This window comes from Trichechus manatus, unplaced genomic scaffold, assembly GCF_000243295.1.
Source record: "Trichechus manatus latirostris isolate Lorelei unplaced genomic scaffold, TriManLat1.0 scaffold00016, whole genome shotgun sequence".
Taxonomy (NCBI): Eukaryota; Metazoa; Chordata; class Mammalia; order Sirenia; family Trichechidae; genus Trichechus; species Trichechus manatus.
This window is the reverse complement of record NW_004443952.1, coordinates 17,077,108-17,092,711: the sequence shown is the minus strand read 5'-3', so window position 1 is coordinate 17,092,711 and position 15,604 is coordinate 17,077,108. Positions and strand designations below refer to the sequence as shown.

Below are 15,604 nucleotides of genomic sequence, written 5' to 3'. Positions count from 1 at the left end.
TGTCACAGTTACTCAAGTCAGCTGTTGTAGTACTAGCAGCCATAGACAGTATGTAAATGAATGGAAATGGCCGGATTTGTCCCATGGGCCATAGTTTGCCGACTGTTGGCGGTCCCCTGAGTTAGAGTACCATAATAGACAACAAAATGGCACCTGCTGAGTTGCTTATACACTTATCAACATTTGATTCTTCTGGGAAATTTTTATGATATTTATGTTGTTTACTCAGGTGAACAAGGACTTTGGGTCTATTTTTTCTACTCTTTTGCCTGGCGCTAATGCTATGCTTGCACCACCAGAAGGGCAAACTGTTTTGGATGGTCTAGAGTTCAAGGTTGCCTTAGGAAACACCTGGAAAGAAAACCTAACTGAACTTAGTGGTGGGCAGAGGTGAGTAATCCCTTTTCAATATTATAAATCCTCATTCATCTTATTTTAATTATAAGCCATGATCTCATTACCTCCCAATTTTATTTCAGTTTTGCTGTGCTTAGCTGTCTTTGCATGTAGAATCTGAGGAGCCAAATACATTTTGGGGAGCCCTGGTGGTGCAGTGGTTAAGAGCTCAGCTGTTAACCAAAAGGTTGGCAGTTTGAATCCACCAGTCGCTCCTTGGAAACTCTGTGGGACAGTTCTCTTCTGTTGTATCAGGTTCCTATGAGAACCAACTCAATGGCAATGAGTTTCCTTTTTTTTTTTTTTTTTTTGAGTACATTTTGGTAGGAATATTTGATTAAAATGGTAGGCAGCAAAGGAGAAGCAAGAATAAGCAGTTATAAAACTAGACAAAATACATAAAAAAACAATGGTTTTCAGACATTGGAAAATGAATATCCTAGGACTGTGAGACCTAAGAGAAAGGAACCGAAAAGTGAGCCTGTGTTCACCTGGACTTTCTGCCTGGGGACAGTTTCTGGACTGTGGAGGCAGGGAGGGAACCTAAACCCAATAGTGTCGCTAAATTAGAGACAGAGATTAGAATTTTGGGAGGCTCCAGAAAGTTGCACCTTGCATTAAGTATGTACTATCCCTGAATTGAAGGCTATTCTAGGCATACCCTAGCAAAGTTAATAAGCCTTGAAGGGATCAAGATGACCTGCATTTTAATTTGTCAGCTAAAAGCCCAACACAATAACATAATCACAATCTCCAGCATCTAATAAAAGTTACTAAATAAAAATCAAGAAAATCTGACTTAAGACCAGAGGAAAAACATCAGTCAATAGAAACAGACCCAGAAATGACAAGATGATGAAATTAGCAAACAGAATGTTAGAGTTACTAAAGCTGTTTTCAAGTATTTAACAGAAAACATGAACATAATGAGAGAAATGAAGCCTACTGAAAAATAATCAAGTAGAACTTCTAGAGACTAACAAATATACCTGAAATGAAAAGTTCACTGCATGAGATTAATAGCAGATTAGACACTGCCAAAGAAAGATGAGTGAACTTGAAGACATAGTTGTAGAATCTATTCAAGCCAAAATAAAGAATAAAAAAAAGAACAGAGATTCAGTGACCTCTGGAATAATGTCAAGCAGTCTAACATACATGTAATTGGAGTTCCAGAAGAAGAACAAATAGTACAGAAAAAATATCTGAAGAAATATGGCCCTGAATTTTCCCTATTTGATGAATGCTGTAAGCTACAGACTTAAGAGTTCTCTGCACCCCAAGCAGGATAAACAAATACACAGTAACACAATAAAGCATATCATATAAAATTGCTGAAAATCAGTGATTAGGAGAAAATCTTAAAAGCAACTAGAGGAAAAAAGACATGTTACATGTAGAACAAAAATAGAAATGAACAGACTTCTCATCAAAAACCTATGTAAGAGAGAAGTCTGGAATAATATCTCTGAAGTGCTGAAAGAAAAATATGTCAACCTAAAATTCTTTATTTAACAGAAATATACTTCAAAATGAAGACAACATAAATTCTTTTCCAGACAAACAAAAGCTGAAAGAATTTGGTCCCAGCAGGATTGTTCTATAAGTTAAAGGAAGTTCTTCAGACAAAAATGATAACAAATGAAAACTTGGATCTACACAAGGGAATGAAGAATGCTAGAGATGGCGTGGTATAGAATTTAGGGACGTCTTTCCCAGCCATTACACTTTGATTCCAAAAAGCTGCATACAGGTAGAAACTTAGGTCGTATTGCCTAACCTTCTGTCTGCAAACAGCCAAATGATTAAAGCCTCCTGAGAGAAAATTATGAACATTCACATAATGAAGATAGTTATTAGTGTTGATTTTTTTTCTCTTTCAGGATGACAATCGTTAGTCCTTGAATTGTTCTCACATGTCCTATAGTACCCTCATGTAACTCCTCTTATATACATAGAGAATACTGAGACCTATTAATTTTCCTTATGAAATCTTTGTCATTTTTTATGAGTAGAAGCAGTCCATTCTATATTTTTCATGATTAATAAAATGCCTAAATATTTTAAGAGTCTAAAGACAGCTTCTGCTTTACAGAGATATTAACCAAAATTGAATCCCACAATTTAGACTCCTGTATCTTTAACTTTTTTACCAGTCTTAGAAAATGTTTTGAGGAAACTAGAAAATACATGCTTTCTTCTTATTGGAACCTATAAGTTATTTCTATAATTAAGATGATAAAAATTATTTTTATATAGACCACTGTCCAGAACAGCAGTTTAACTCTTAGTGAAATATTTTTTTAAAGATTAAAGTTTAATGCCTTAGACACTTGGCATAGAAGAGGGCAATGGAAAATAATTTTAGTTTGCTTAAATGACCTCAGCTCCCCTCTATAAAGATGAATGTCAGACTCTCTGTGCTTTGTTTTTTGTTGCACTATTTCGTTCATTTCCTTTCTGAGAAATCTTGGTTTCACTTTCCTGTACTCCTCCATATGTGCACACATTTCTTTACTGCTTATATTTACATGTTTCTTAATACCCTATTGGAATGCTATAAGCATTAGTTAGACTAGTTATTCTAGTGTTACATACCAGGAGGTATTTGAAGTTATAGAATAAGTATGTTGCAATTGTTACTGTATTTTTCCCTAATATTAAGTAATTATAAATATTTTGTATAACAAGGCTTTTTTAGGAACTATGTTTCTTAATAAGAATTATGACTCCTCATTTCCAGATTCAAATGAAAAAAGAGCTGTAATTAAAGGGGGTGGTAAGCTAGAAGAGAACTAAAAACAGAGCTATGAAATCTGGGAGTAGGAGTAATTACAAGTTTTAGATGATTGTTTGAACTTCCAACACACTGGAGTACTTAGAGTAACAGGCCATAATCTATGCAAATTACTCTCAAATAGTGCAAAAAAAAAAATTGTGTCTGCATACATACATAATAAAAGTTTGAAAGAATATACACCTAGGCGAGTTATACTATTACCAAGACAATAGCTATTGTCTTAATGAGAAACTATTTAGCCTAAGCATCTAATAAGCAGTTGGGGGAGGAAAGGGAAAAAATACTACTAAAACTAAAGCAATCTTTCTTAAGGGCAGGTATGAAGATAATATGGCAAAATTAAAATTGTCTTATAAAAATAGTATGCTTATGAGAGATTTAAAATTTTATCTTCAATGTTACTGATTTTTCAAAGATTTTAAGATTGAAAAACAATCTGATGAGGCAAAATTAAAGAATTTTTCTTTTGGAATGGATTTAAGATTAAGATTCCTGATTATTTGAATGGAAAGAAGACTATAAACCTGTTTTATTCAAAATAGAAGTCATTGAAGAGAGAAAAAATGGAAAGCTAAAATAAAAGAAACATTAATACAACAAAAGAAGTATTGAAATTTGGATCTTAAGATTCTTTTTATGACTTTCAGATTAATCTGCACTACTCACAATAATAACAAGATGGCAGAATTGCTTCATTGTTTCAGTATAAATGGCTTTTCTTCCACCGGCCTTTTTCTTAGGTCTTTAGTGGCATTGTCATTAATACTGTCCATGCTCCTCTTCAAACCTGCTCCAATTTATATCCTGGATGAGGTAGATGCAGCCTTGGATCTTTCTCATACCCAGAATATCGGACAGATGCTGCGTACTCATTTCACACATTCTCAGGTAAGAACCAGGAAATATATCTCAGTAGTCGTTTATTATTTATAGTATTTGTTTTTTAAAAAAAAACTATTCTTTAGCAATAGTCAATATGTAATAAGATATTTAGGACCGAAGTATACTAAAGCTATTGTATTTCTATTAAATGTGTACTTAGATGGGTATAGAAGGAAAGAGACTTTGGTCTCCTTTTCAAGAAAGAACCAAGCATTAGAATTGTTGATAGTAGCATGAAGAAGAGTCAAATTCTGTGATAATTTGGAATTGATTTTGAGTTAATACAATTATTTTTTCCAGTTAGTTGCCAGAAAGATGCACAATAAATACAATACTGTTTTCAGTGATACACCTAGATGTCAGAAAGTCATGTGGTGTATAAGGGAAGTCTCATTTCTCCTGTCTAAAAAGTGGAGAAAAATCCCTTGAAACTAAGAACAGTTTGTTTTTATTGCACTGTTGTAGGAATTGGGGCTGCCAAATGTTTGTATAGATTATGCATTGTACAACTCTGAGGTTTTCATTTATCATATTTGTCAAAGATTTGTGTTGTTTATTATGGCAGTTCTTTGGCAGACAGCAGTAAAGCAGCACCTTTTCTTAATCATACAATGGTTCCATTTGGGCTAGTGGTGCTGCAGGAATTTGCAAAGTATTTCACTTTGGCAGTTAGAGAGCTAGCAATAAAACACTGAAAATAGCAATAAGCAGTCAACCACCAGACAATAGTAAACTTAGATAATGAAGCACTCAGGGTGAAATTAAGAGACTCCTAAAACCTAATATGGAAAGTAGGATGCCTAGTATCGTTCGTTAGTGGAGTCCTTGGGTAGTGCAAATGGTTGACATGCTCAGCTGCTAACTAAAAGCTTGGAGGTTCAAGTCCACCCTGAGGTGCCTCATAAGAAAGGCCTGGTGATCTCCTTCTGAAAAATTAGCCAGTGAAAACCCTGTGGAGCACATGGGGTGGGGGGGAGTGCCATGATTTAGAAATATCATAGCTATTTGTTACTTTCATTTGAGGATGTGCAATTGCTTAGAATCAAGCATTTAAAGAAATAACAAAATCAAAGTGATCTCTGAACAGTTCTTAACCCTAATATAAAAAAACAGTGAACTTCTTCAAAGATACTACAAAAAAATTTTCAATCTTTTTTTTTCTTTTTTCCTTAAGTTCATTGTGGTGTCCCTAAAAGAAGGTATGTTCAACAATGCAAATGTTCTTTTCAAAACCAAGTTTGTGGATGGTGTTTCTACAGTATCCAGATTTACTCAATGTCAAAATGGAAAGATTCCAAAAGAAACAAAATCCAAGGACAAAGGACCCAAATGATCACATGTGGAAGTTTGAAGTACAAATTTACTCCTCCACCTTGACTTGTTTTTAAACAAATGTTTAAGAACTTGGGATTTATCTAATTTGTTAATATAAAAATTGAATGTTATTTTGTCAACCCATATTTTCAAGGTCCGTATTCTCCTCCTTTATATAATCACTTATAAATGAGCATAGATTCCTCTTTTCTTAATTAGTGTAACTATGGTCCAGTTACTGTGGTTGTGATTTTATGCATATTAAATATTTTTTCTTATGTTACTTTTTATATATTAGAGAGCCTGAAATACTCAGTTGGTGGTAAATCCTATATGTAAAAGCAAGAATACAAAGAAACAGATGAAATGAAGTTAGAGGATAAATTTAACTGATAGTCAGCTTTTAAATGGTTTAACTCCTAAGTCAGTGTTAGTTCCTTGAGGACACAATGCCACATCCCTGGTTAGACTCAGCCTGGGAAGCAAATCTTGAAAGAGTCCTCTCATTTTAATGTTTGACTATCATGTCTGTATGCTTAATAATTGGTCTCTGCACCTTACCTTTTTTTTTTTTTTTTTAAATTAATTATTCTTATGAGTATTTTAAGAAAAACTTGGGAGGTGTGTTGCTTGCTGCTCTCTGCTGCGAGTTAATCTGAAGTCTCCTGATACTTTCAGAGTAGCTTTTTGTCAGCCTTTACATGTATCCAACCAAAACAATCTATTGGTGAATGAGAATTTAGGAGCCAGCAGACTAAATCAAATCTTACCTATTTCCTTTAGTCTGATACATGTATAAATTCATAAATAGATCCATCCGTCTACCAAAAGATCTCAAAAGCTTAATGGTTATTACAATTCTTAGTGTCTTCTGCTACTTTCCAGTTCAAAGGGGTAAAGTTCCTTTAAGATTTAGAAAATAGAGCCTAGACAACATAAGAATACTATGTATAATTCTTAGTATCTCAAGATTCATCACCAACATAGTGTCTTCAAACTCTGAATCCTGAAAGCTCTGACCTGACTTAATATGATCTTGGGTATGTTATTTTGCCCCCACTGTCCCTTTTTGATCCTTGAGTCTTGTCATCCTGTCCCTGGTAAATGCTCATAACTCCTGGCCCAGGGTTTGTCATTTCTCATCATTCATTCTCCATGCATATCTAAAGATGTCAGGTAACATCCAGGTAACTGATGTCATGGGACACATTGGAAAGTGTTGAATCTTGAATTACTTCTGTCTACCATGGGAAGAGAGGGAGGCAAAGCTGTAAATATAGTTACAGGGAATCTAGTATCACAGATAATGGACATATGAAAATATTTGTTTCCTTTTGAATGTAGTATTGCAAATTATTTTCCAAAATAGTTGTATCACTTCACACTGTCATCAATAAAGTATAGCATACCATTTTGACCACAACCTTGACAGCACTGGTTGTTAATTTTTCTGGTGGAATAGTTATAACCAGCATTTTTTTTTTTTAATGTAATTTATTCACACAAATACTCTCTTAAAAAAACAAAATCCTTTGCCATCGAGTCGATTCCAGCTCAGCTATATGCAGAAACATGGGTGAATTCCACAATGTTAAGTGAAAGAAGCCAGACACAAAAGAGTGCATGCTAGTGATTCGATGTACGTACAGTTTAAAAATGGCCGAGTATAATATTATGTTGTCATAAGCGCCCACTTCTCAACACTAAGGAGCCCTGGTGGTAGAGTTGTTAGCGCTCGGCTGCTAACCAAGACATCAGTGGAATCGATCGACTCGACAGCAGTGGGGTTTTCCGAGCACTACCTGACTCAAGTGTAACTCCTATTCTGACTTCTAACACCAAAGATTAAATTTGCTCATTTTTGAGTTTTACTTAAATGTGATCACATAGTATATACTGTTTTGTGTCTGGCTTCTTTTGCTTAACTTTATAACCAGCTTTTTAAAAACAATTAATAGGTTGAACATTTTGCCAAGTGTAATAATTTACCTTCCTCTGCTACAAATTTTCTGTTTGTATACTTTCCCAATTTTTGTCTTATATATAATCCTGCTCTGATGAAAATTCTCCAACATACGTTAAAGTTTTGTGAGTAATGTTGTTATTCTTTGATTAGACAGAAAAGGGACATTTATTTCATAGATCTACATACTCTCATTCATAGTCATATTTGTTTCAATTTTTTAAAAAATTGTTAGAAATTAATAGATATAAATGCTTATGTTAGACAACAAAAAAGGTAAGTTGAATAGCCTAAGGTTCTACCTTAATCTGTATCCTAGATAAAGAAGAACAAAGTAAACTCACAGTAAGTAGAAGGATGAAAATAATGAAGGAAGGGTGGAAATCAGCAATATGTAAAACAAAAGCATGGAGAAAATCAATAAAATCAAAAGCTGGGAGGTGGAGCCAACATGGCACCCTAGACAAACACATGCTGTCCCTCTGCAGCGAAGACTCGAAAAACTAAAACAAATACAGACATCAATCCTGGAACCCTAAGCATCAAATGAAGGGCTAAAGAACTAGATCAAGCACCGAATGGAAGAAGAAACTGAACGAAAACAAGAAGGAGAGAGACAGAGTTAAGGTTACCTGCTACCTAACGCATCACAGCTTCACCATCTTAGAGCACAGCCAGAAATGACCCCGGACAGGGAGTATAAGAAGGCAACTGCATGGAGCCCCCAGTAGTAGAGCACCCAGTAACCCAAGAAATGCATTCCCACCCCTCACCCTTCTACCCTATGCTTGGCTAGAGAGCTACTGGCCTGCCATCACCCCAAGTCTGCCCCACCCCCACCTGCCAGCTCCTCTCCTGCCATTTTTTTCCCTCCCACCTAGCCCATTACACCACACCCGCCCCTTCCAGATGGGTAACACTGTGCCACTTGGCTTGAGAGCTACCACCTGCCATCAACCTGGGTCCACCCTACCTCCACCTGCCGGCTTCTGATGTGCCACTTTTCCCATCTTCTGTTTCTTTATCCCTCGTAGCCCCATACACCACTTCTGCTCCATCCACCAGGCCGCACCGCATCACCGTGGGTAGAGAGCTATTAGCCCGCCACCGACCCGGGTCTGCCCTGCCCCCACTCACTGGCTCCCACTGTACCATTCTTTTTTTTCCCCTCCTTTCTCCCTCCTACCTAGTCCTATATGCCACCTCGACCTCTTCCCGCCGTGCCATGCTGCACTATCATGGCTAGAGAGCCCACTGGCCCAATGCCACCCCAGGTCCACCCTGCCTCCACCCACTGGATCCTGTCACACCGTTTTTTTTTTTTTCTTTCCCTTTTTTCCTCCTTTCCACCTAGCCCATTATGATAACACACCCCCTCTTCCACCAGCCTGCCAGCCACCTTTTTTTTCTTTTTTCTTAGTTCCCCCTACCTAGCCCTGTACACCACCCCCAACTTCTGCTGGCCCTCGCTGTGCCACTGCAGCTACAGCATCCTCAGCTCAGGCCCACCACTGCACTGTGCTTGCACTGCTCTTGTCCTTCCGCTTGACCAGCTGCTGTACAGAGGGAAGTAAGCCTGTACCACTCCCTGTCCAACACCCTTGCCTCTCTGGCAACAGGCTGTGAATTCTTCCACATTGCTGGACCAACACCAGGAGGCAAAAAGCACCTGCCTAGACTGCCCTCAGGCACCATGCCAAACCAGTGTATAACAAAGTAGGCTTGCCCTGCCTGCTGCTGCCCTGCCCACCCAGACAAGGTGGTGAGAGCTATTGTGCCCACAGACGAGCAAGTAGCAAAGTACACCAAGCTCACCTGCCCTGACATATCAGAACAAAAATAAAGGACAAAACAAATGAACACACAATCAATAAATACAGAAAATAGTATTTAATGTCTCAGAGGCAGCACACAATATCAAAACATAAAAAAGCAGGACAAGATGGCTCCAACAAGTGACCAAAATAAACAGATGACCTTCTGGTAGAAGAAAATGCAGTGGATCAATCCAATATGAAATTAAAAACACTAATATTTAGGGCTCTCCAAGAGATTAGGAAAGAGATCAAGGAAAAAATAGACAATCATGGGAAACAAAAACAGCCAAAATCAAGAACACAGATAAGGCAGTAGAAGAATTCAGGAAAGTAATACAAGAACAAAATGTCAAAAAAACAATTAGAAATCATACAGCAACTAGAAACCTAAAAGATATGAACATGGGCGACTCAATAGAAGGTTTTAGGGGCAAATTTGAAACAATGAAAGACAGAATCAGCAAGACTGAAGACAAATCTATGGACACCACTTTGAAGAAAAATCAGAAAAAAAGAATGAAGGAAAATAAAACCTAAGAATTATGTGGGATACAATCAAGAGCAAAACTGCATGATTGGAGTTCCAGAACAGCGTGAGAAAATGGAAAACACACAGAAGATTGTTGAGGATTTGCTGGTAGAAACTTGCCAAGTATGACAGAAGTTGACCATCCAAGAAGCTCAGTGAAACCCCTTATAGGATAGACCCCAAGAAAGTCACCAAGACATATCATAATCACACTTACCGAAACCAAAGATAAAGAATCCTGAGAGCAGCTCAAGGAAAAAGAAAGTCACTTACAAAGGGGAAACAATAAGACTAAGCTCTGATTACTCGGCAGAAAATATGCAACCAAGAAGGCAATGGAATGACATCTATAACACCTTGAAAGAAACTTTCAGCCAAGAAAAATATATAATAAAATTCTCAAATATTATGGTGAAATTAGGCTATTTCCAGATAAACAGAAATTAAGGGAAAAACCAAAGCAAGCTTACAAGCAATGTTAAAGCAAGCCCTTCGGTTGGAGAACCAACTACATCAGACAACAACTGGAGTATTGGACACAGGACAGCATCAGCCAAATACTAACCTAGGTAAAGAACTCTCAATAATAAAGCTAAAAGACTTAAAACAGGGAAACAGCCATCAATCTGTAACTGATGACAATTTCAAAACAATAAAAGGGGAAATAAACAGTGTAGATATAGAACTTTCAAATAAGAAGTCAATGCAATATCAAGTAATAAAAGACTGGTTCAAACTTAGGAAAATAAGGGTAAATTTCAAAGAAACCACAAAGAAAGCTAACAAACCTACTCATCAGAATGAAAAAAGAAACGTATGAAGTCTCAGTAAACACAAGAGCTATAAAAACGAAAGAAAAGAGAATCTTCAAACAAAAGGAACTCAGCACAGGAGCATAAGAGGAACAAAGAAATTGTCAGCATCACAAAAAAAGCACAGCAGTATGACAGCAATAAACTCATACCTATCAATAATCACACTGAATGTAAATGGCTTAAATGTGCCTGTAAAGAGACAGAGTAGCAGAAATGGATTTTAAAAAAAGGATTCATTAATATGCTTTCTATAAGAGATACACCTTAGAAACAAAGACATAAATTTATTAAAAATCAAAAGTTGGAAAAAATGTATCAAGCAAACAGTAACACAAAAAGGGAAGGAATGGCAGTACTAATTTCAGATAAAATAGACTTTAAGGCAAAATCAACCATAAAAGACAATGAAGGATATTATGTAATGATTAAAGGGACAATCCATCAAGAAGACATAACCTTGATAAATATCTGTGCACCCAACATCAGGGCTCCAAAATACATAAAACTCTAACAGCACTGAAAAGAGAAATAGTTCCACAATAATGGTAGGAAACTTCAACACACCACTCTTGATAATGGACAGAACATCTCGAAAGAAACTCAACAAAGATGCAGAAGATCTAAAGGCCAAAATCAACCAAACTGACCTCATATACATAGAACACTCCACCTAATGACAGATTAAGTATACATTCTTTTCCAGTGCACATGGAACATTCTCAAAAATAGACCACATTTTAGGCCACAAAGCAACACTAAATAAAATCCAGAACATTGAAATAATACAAAGTATCTTTCTGATCACAACACCATAAAAGTAGAAATCACTAACATGAAGAGTGAGGAAAAAAAAAACTAAATACATGGAAACTGAACAACACCTTGCTTAAAAACAACTGGGTAACAGAAGAAATCAAAGATGGAATCAAAAACTTCCTAGAATCAAATGAGAATGCAAACACATACAAAAACCTTTGGGACACAGCAAAGGCAGTGCTCAGAGGTCAACTGACAGCAATAAATGCACACATCAAAAAAGAAGAATGGGCCAAAATTAAAACGTTAGCCCTACAACTCAAACAAATAGAAAGAGAACAGCAAAAGAAGCTCACAGTCACCCAAAAGAAGGAAATAATCATGATTAGAGCAGAAATAAATGAAATGGAGAACAGAACAGTAACAGAAAGAATCAACAAGACCAAGAGTTCTTTGAAAAGATCAGCAAAATTGACAAACATTGGTCAAACTGACAAAAGAAAAACAGAGAAATCAAATAACCCAAATAAGAAATAAGATGAGGGATATTACTAACAGATTCAACTGAAATAAAAAGGATCATAACAGAATACCATGAAAAATTATACTCCAACAAGTTTGAAAACTGAGAGGAAATGGACAAATTTCTAGAAACACACTACCTACCTAAACTAACACAAACTGAGATACAAAAATCTGAACAGACCCATTACAAGAGAAGAGATTGAAGAGGTAATAAAAAAAGCTCCTAACAACAACAACAACAACAAAAAGCCCTGGCCTGGACAGCTTCACTGGAGAATTCTACCAAACATTCAGAGAAGAACTCACATCAGTACTACTCAAAATATTTCAGAGCACAGAAGAGGAGGGAATACTCCCGAATTCACTGTATGAAGCCAGCATAACCCTGATACCAAAGCCAGGCAAAGACACCACAAAAAATGAAAATAATAATTACAGACAAGTATCTCTCATGAGTATAGTTGCAAAAATTCTTAAAATACTAGCCAATAGAATTCAGCATCATTGCAAAAAAATAATACACATGACCAAGTGGGTTCATACCAAGTATGCAAGGATGGTTCAACATTAGAAAATCAATCAATGTAATCCACCACATAAATAGAACAAAAGAAAAGAATCACAAGATCATCTCAATCGACACAGAAAAGTCATTTGATAAAGTGCAACACCCATTCCTGATAAAAACTCTCAGCAAAATAGGAATAGAAGGGAAATTCCTCAACATAATAAAAGGTATCTATAAAAAACCAACAGCCAGCATCATTCTCAATGGAAAGAGACTGAAAGTATTTCCCCTGAAAATGGGAACAAGACAAAAATGCCCTTTATCACCACTTCTGTTTAACATGGTGCTGGAAGTCCTAGCTAGAGCAATAAGGCAAGAAAAAAGAAAGAGCATCCAAATTGGAAAGAATCAATAAAGCTATTCCCATTCGTAGATGGTATAATCCTATACATAGAGAAACTCAAAGATTCCACAAGAATAGTATTGGAACTAATAGACTCAGCAGAGTAGCAGGATATAAGATCAACATACAAAAATCAGTAGGATTCCTCTACACTAACAAAGAGAACTTTGAAAAAGAAATTAGGAAAACAATACCATTTATAAAACCCGTTGCCAGTGAGTTGATTCCAACTCATAGCAGCCCTACAGGACAGAGTAGAACTGCCCCATAGAGTTTCCAAGGAGCACTTGGTGGATTCCAACTGCTGACCTTTTGGTTAGCAGCCATAGCTCTTAACCACTATGCCACCAGGGTTTCCATACCATTTATAATAACCTCTAAAATGATAAAATTTTTAGAAATAAATTTTACAAGGGACATAAAAGACCTATACAAAGAAAACTACAAAACACTATTGCAAGAAACCTACATAACAGGGAAAACATACCATGCTCATGGATAGGAACACTCAACATCATGAAAATGTCAATCCTACCCAAAGCAATCTACAGATACAATGTAATCCCAATCCAGATACCAACAGCATTCTTTATCAAGATGGAAAATCTATTCACCAACTTTTTACAGAAAGGAAAGAGGCCCTGAATGAACAAAGCATTACTGAAGAAAAAGAACAAAGTAGGAGGTCTCACACTACCTGATCTCAGAACCTACTATACAGCCACAGTAGTCAGAACAGCCTGGTGCTGGTACAATGACAGATACATAGACCAATGGAACAGAATTGAGAACCCAGATGTAAATCCACCTATGATCGGCTGATCTATGACAAAGGACCAAAGTCTATTAAATGAGGGAAAGACAGTCTTTTTAATGGTGCTGGCAAAACTGGATGTCCATCCGTAAAAAAATGAAACAGGACCCATACTTCACACCACACACAAAAACTAACTCAAAATGGATCAAAGACCTAAGTATAAAACCTAAAACAATAAAGATTATGGAAGAAAAATTAGGAACAACGCTAGGGGCCCTAATACATGGTTTAAAATAAATATAAACCGTAACTAACAATGCACAAACACCAGAAGAGAAACTAGATAACAGAGACATCCTGAAAAGTAAACACACGTTCATCAAAAGACTTCACAAAAAGAGTAAAAAGAGAACCTATATACTGGGAAAAGAAAATTTGGCTACGACATATCCAGCAAGGGTCTAATCTCTAAAATCTATAGAATAATTCATCATCTCAATAACAAAAAGACAAATAATCCAATTAAAAATGGGCAAAGGAAATGAACAGACACTTCACCAAAGAAGACATTTAGGCAGCTAACAGACACATGAGGAAATGCTCATGATCATTAGCCATTAGAGAAATGCAAATCAAAACTACAGTAAGATGCCATCTCACCCTAACATTATTGGCACAAATCAGAAAGAAAAAATAATAACAAATGTTGGAGAGGTTACAGGGAGATTGGAACTCTTATGCACTGCTGGTGGGAATGTAAAATGGTACAACCACTTTGGAAAACAATATGGCACTTCCTTAAAAAGCTAGAAAAACAAATACCATATGATTCAGCAATCCCACTCCTAGAAATATACCCTAGAGAAATAAGAGCCATCACACGAATGGACATATGCACACCCATGTTCATTGCAGCACTATTCACAATAGCAAAAAGATGGAAACAACCTAAGGGGCCATCAACAAATAAATGTATAAACAAATTCTGGTACATGCACACAATGGAATACTACACAAAGATAAAGAACAGTGATGGATCCTCGAAACATCTCACAACATGGATGTATCTGGACAGCATTATGCTGAGTGAAATAATTCAATCACAAAAGGACAAATATTGTTTGAAATTACTATTATAAAAACTCAAGAAAAGGTTTATACACAGAAAAAAATATTATTTGATGGTTACAAAGAAGGGGAGCATTGCAGAGGGGAAATCACTAGATAGTAGACAAGTGTTAACTTGGGTGAAAGCAAGACAACACAATATAGGGAACGTGAGCACAACTTGACCAAGGCAAAGCCATAGAAGCTTCCTAGATACATCCAAATACCTTGAGGGACCAAGTTACTGGGGCTGAGGGCTGGGGACCATGGTCTCGGGGGACATCTATGTCAGTTGGCATAACATAGTTCATAAAGAAAATGTTCCACATCCTACTTTGGTGAGTAGGGTCTGGGGTCTTAAAAGCTTGTGAGCAACTACCTAAAATACATCTATTGGCTGTATCATATTCAGAGCAAAGGATAATGAAGAAAACCAAGACGCAAGGAAAGTATCAGTCCAAAGGAGTAATGGACCACCTGAACCACAGCCTCCACTAGCTTGATCCCAGAAGAAATAGATAGTACCTGGCTACCACCACCGACTGCTCTGACAGAGATCACAATAGAAGCTTCTGGACAGAGTGGGAGAAAAATGTAGAACAAAATTCAAATTCACAAAAAAAGACCAGACTTACTGGTTTGACAGAGACTGGAGGGACCCTTGAAATTATGGTCCCAGGACACCCTGCTAACTCAAAACTGAAGCCACTCCTGAAGTCTAGCTTTCAGTCAAAGATCAGACAGTCATATAAAACAAACAACACACGTCAGGAACGTGCTTCTTAGTTCAATCAAGTGTAGGAGACCTAATGGGTAACTCCTGCCCAAAAGCAAAGACGAGAGGGCAGAAAAGGACAGGAAACATGGATGAATGCACATGGGGAACCTGGGGTGTAAACGGGAAGGGGGAGAGTGCTGACACATTGCAGGGATTGTAACCAATGTAACAAAACAATTTGTATATAAATTTTTTAATGAGAAACTAATTTGCACTGTAAACTTTTACCTACCACACAGTTTTAAAAAAATGGA

General features: G+C 36.7%; 1 protein-coding gene across 1 annotated transcript in view; it reads left to right on the top strand.

The window, feature by feature from the left end:
• Positions 1 to 7,228, top strand: part of SMC2 (structural maintenance of chromosomes 2) — a 44,795-nt gene extending 37,567 nt beyond the window's left edge. The window contains exons 23-25 of the mRNA XM_004372207.3: positions 230 to 390; positions 3,937 to 4,084; positions 5,253 to 7,228. Coding sequence (XP_004372264.2) covers positions 230 to 390; positions 3,937 to 4,084; positions 5,253 to 5,411 — 468 coding nt within the window. The 3' untranslated portion in view covers positions 5,412 to 7,228. The remainder of the gene's footprint in view (positions 1 to 229; positions 391 to 3,936; positions 4,085 to 5,252) is intronic.
• Positions 7,229 to 15,604: the final 8,376 nt, after the last annotated feature.